The sequence below is a fragment of the Sinocyclocheilus rhinocerous genome, unplaced genomic scaffold (assembly GCF_001515625.1).
Source record: "Sinocyclocheilus rhinocerous isolate Xijiao unplaced genomic scaffold, SAMN03320098_v1.1 scaffold2285, whole genome shotgun sequence".
Lineage (NCBI taxonomy): Eukaryota > Metazoa > Chordata > Actinopteri > Cypriniformes > Cyprinidae > Sinocyclocheilus > Sinocyclocheilus rhinocerous.
In genome coordinates, this window is record NW_015654060.1 from 131,705 (window position 1) to 135,371 (window position 3,667).

General features: G+C 36.6%; 1 protein-coding gene across 1 annotated transcript in view; it reads right to left on the bottom strand.

Annotated features, from left to right (window-relative positions):
* Positions 1–3,380, bottom strand: part of timeless (timeless circadian clock) — a 55,345-nt gene extending 51,965 nt beyond the window's left edge. The window contains exons 1-2 of the mRNA XM_016523303.1: positions 3,229–3,380; positions 453–586 (exon numbers count right to left, since the gene is read on the bottom strand). Of these exons, the coding sequence (XP_016378789.1) occupies positions 453–586; positions 3,229–3,333 (239 nt within the window). The 5' untranslated portion in view covers positions 3,334–3,380. The remainder of the gene's footprint in view (positions 1–452; positions 587–3,228) is intronic.
* Positions 3,381–3,667: the final 287 nt, after the last annotated feature.

Consider the following 3,667-nt stretch of genomic DNA (forward strand, 5'->3'; position numbering starts at 1 on the left):
ATATTGTACTGTGGTACAGTTATGGAGGCCCTTCATAATGCAGAGGTCAACTGCCTGCTCTGCCAATAGTTAGAAATGGCACTATAGTATGCAGTGTTTAATAAACAGCTGTTTTACTAAACTCTTCTGAGGTGAAATTCAATGCAGTCCCGTATCATGATACGCATCGTATCGTGGCCTCTGTATCGTGATATGTATCGTATCGTGACTTTGCTGGTGATACACAGCCCTAATATTGACATACTTTCTCATCTTGCTCATTATGCCTGATGTTTCAGTAAAAAAGAAAAATGCAAGCAAATAAATAAACAAGTAAATAAATAAAGTTGTTTAGTGTTTCATGACACTTTAAAGCATGGCTGCTAAATAAACCTTTAAGAAAAACAATAGCAACTGATACATAAATTAATCCACCATCATGACCTATGCCCAATATGATTACATTCTCTCACCTGGCACCTCTCAATAGCGTGCGGCTGCGTTTTTCTGCCAGTTCTTTCTGTCTCAGTAACTCCAGCTCCTGCATGTCTTTCTGTTTCTCCTGGGCTGAACGCATCTGTCCTGCATTCACCAAAAGCTCAGAAGTCTGCAAGAGTCATGTCAAAAACAACATACAGCTGATTATCAGATGAAAAGATCCATGTTTCCTGAATGTTTTGTAATTCTCTAAAATGTATTGAACATGCAATTGTAAAGGAACAGTTCACCCAAAAATGCAAATTTATTCACTCTCATGCAACACAGATGACTTTATTACTGACTTTCTTTGGCAAACAAACATTTTTAGAATAATATTTCAGCTCTGTAGGTCCATAAAATGCAAGTGAATGGTCACCAACCTTTCCTAAAAAAAATTAAATAATACATTCACTAAAATACTTGGCATTAGCAAGTTTCTTTGGTGATCATGATTTCTGAAGCTTGATTACACTTCCTAGCACCATCTGCACAAGACAAACCTTAGAAAGTGAAACACATTCATGAAACACGAGCAGAACAAATATTTGTGTAAATCGTTCATAAAGCTGTTCTGACATAAATTTTGGGATTCATGTATGCCGGCAAATCAATGCCAAAAAGAACCGAGTGCACCAGTTATGTTTACGCGCACGGTAAAATGCTTCCGCGAGAGGATAAAAGATCCACGCGCGAGGAAACGGGAGCCTGTGAGCTCTTTTTAAACACTCGCGCGCATCACATCACCTGTGCGCACAATACAAGCCCTCGCGAGCAAGGATATGTCTTGTCGCACGCGCGTCATCATCCCCCTCATTCTTGTATTTATTCACCTGCTTGCTTTTGCTCGCGCAAACACTTTTATTTTTAGCAGTCATGGGGCGGGACTTGCTGTTTTAATTGTAATAGACCCTTTTCACAAGACTGTGATGACACGTTTAACGGTCATCAGCGTAAATCCTCAAAAGTTTTTCATATTTGTATTTTTAAAAAAATGTATGTACATTTATAACACTATTCTTTGTATTATATCACCTTTGCATCAAATTACAAAAAACAGTTAACGCTAATGCGAGGGTGTTTCTAATGCTACGTCTATGGGAGGGACGGTAAATTTGAAATCTCTTCTGACTGCCGTTATCAGTCTCTCTCAATTATTTTCCTTTTATTGAAAGTCATGAAAACACTATAGTGGAGTTTTTCTTTTGCTATTTGAGCAAATGGGAATGCAAAAAATATATTTGTGGTACTCTCCCATTCACTGCTCTTCAAGTTAACCCAACTATGACGACTTCCGCTGCTGAGAAACCCGGAAATGTGAAAAAGGTCCATCTCAAACACCATTGGTTACTTCCCCTTTTCCGGAAGTCAGCTGTGATTGAACGCCTGTGAAAAGGCGATCCATAAATCCACAATGTGACCTGAGACATGGCTTTATCAATGGACCAGATGCATGTAAATGGTCATTTATTAATTTTTTTAATAAATATAACATGGCTGTTTTAATGAAAATTCATTGCATGCTTTGTCAATAGAATACATCTTTAGCAGAAAGTTTATCATCATAAATTCTTCCGTTTACTAGTGATTGCAATCTTGTGATGTTACAAAGATAAAACATGACATAAACCCTTTGTATAGATTGTAATGGCACGTTTCCACGGTTATTAGCATGGTAAATCTACCAAAATTATTATATTTGATTTTTTCATACAACACAATGCTTTGGGTTATATTGACTTCGCAAAATACAAATAAAATAAAACTAATAGTCAACTTGTTGCTATAACTCAAATTAACTGTAGTTCACCACTATATGCTTTTCCATTAAATAATTTTAAGTGTACATAATTGTAAATCCCAAATTGGTTTGTATGTTCTTTGTATTTTCAGGTTATGTACTTGAATGCAGCAAATAACAACCAGGCATCAACAGCTTACCACTTCTACTCAGTTCTACTCACTACTCAGAAGCAGTTCAAAAATTTGGTTTACCGTCAAGGTGTGCATTGTAACAAGAAAGAAACGAAAGACACAAATTGTATGTCTGTAAATATATTTCATTTATTTATTTTTTACATAAGGGTAAGCGGGAGACCAAGGAGTTTCATTTGCTGCATTCAAGTACTTTTCTTTAAGACCTGATACTCCACTATGTACGCTTGAAAATAAAATGCTGCGTTTTGAATGCACTTCCGACAAAAAAACGCGTCTTTTTTGAAAAATATTTTTTTCTTTTTCATTCGCTTTTGAGAAGACATGTTGAAATCCTTATTTTCGTTTCATAATATGATGTCAGTCGGAATTCATGGGAGGGGATTATGGTAATTGTGAATGAGCGTGCACGCTTGCCCCATTTACGAATGATTGGAATTCATTAACATACACGTTTAACTATCAAATCTGATGTTTACGAAGTGTTTGTGAATCTGGAGGAGAGTTTTTGGGAAGGTCTGTTTTACGCACAAATTACTCTGAATTTACTCATATATTTACGCAAGTTTCATGAATGAGGCCCATTGTGCCTAAAGAATACACCGAAAAAGGAGTTACAATTAGATCGCTTCAGAAGCCCCTGGAACCATATGTATTTCAGCTGCCTTTTTGGAGCTTGGGTTGCATGGACCAACAGAGCAGAGATATTTTCTGCAGAAGAAAACTATCTAGAATAGCATTAGGGCAAGCAGCTGATGATAGAATTTTAATTGTTGTGTGAACTACTCTTTTAAAGAGCAAAGACTCTGTGTGCCAAATATTATTTAAATATGCCACCTGATCTCGAAACATGAGGGAGATGATTTCCAGGATGTGGAAGCTCCATTGCTGTTCACTCGGAGCACATGCCAGAAACTTAAGCAGATCGTCCAGCCCACTCATGTGAATGGCCCACAGCAGTTTATCGTGAATACTGGCATCATCATCCACATTCTGCACATGAACACACAAAATAAAGTCTATTTTAAATATTTGACAAAAACAGGTTACAGCAACAACATTTAAATTTCAGACACAGAGGTCAATTTTAGATGAGTGTTAAGTTATCATTTGCAGCTCAAAATTTTGACTGTTGTTTAAACTCTGAACAATGTTTTGCAGAACTGAAACTACAACCAAGTAAACACTTTAATAAACATTATCCGTGCAAAAGCTTAGGCAGCTTTTATGGTTTTATACATTAATAACACATAAAACTGCTCCTGCTGCACAACAA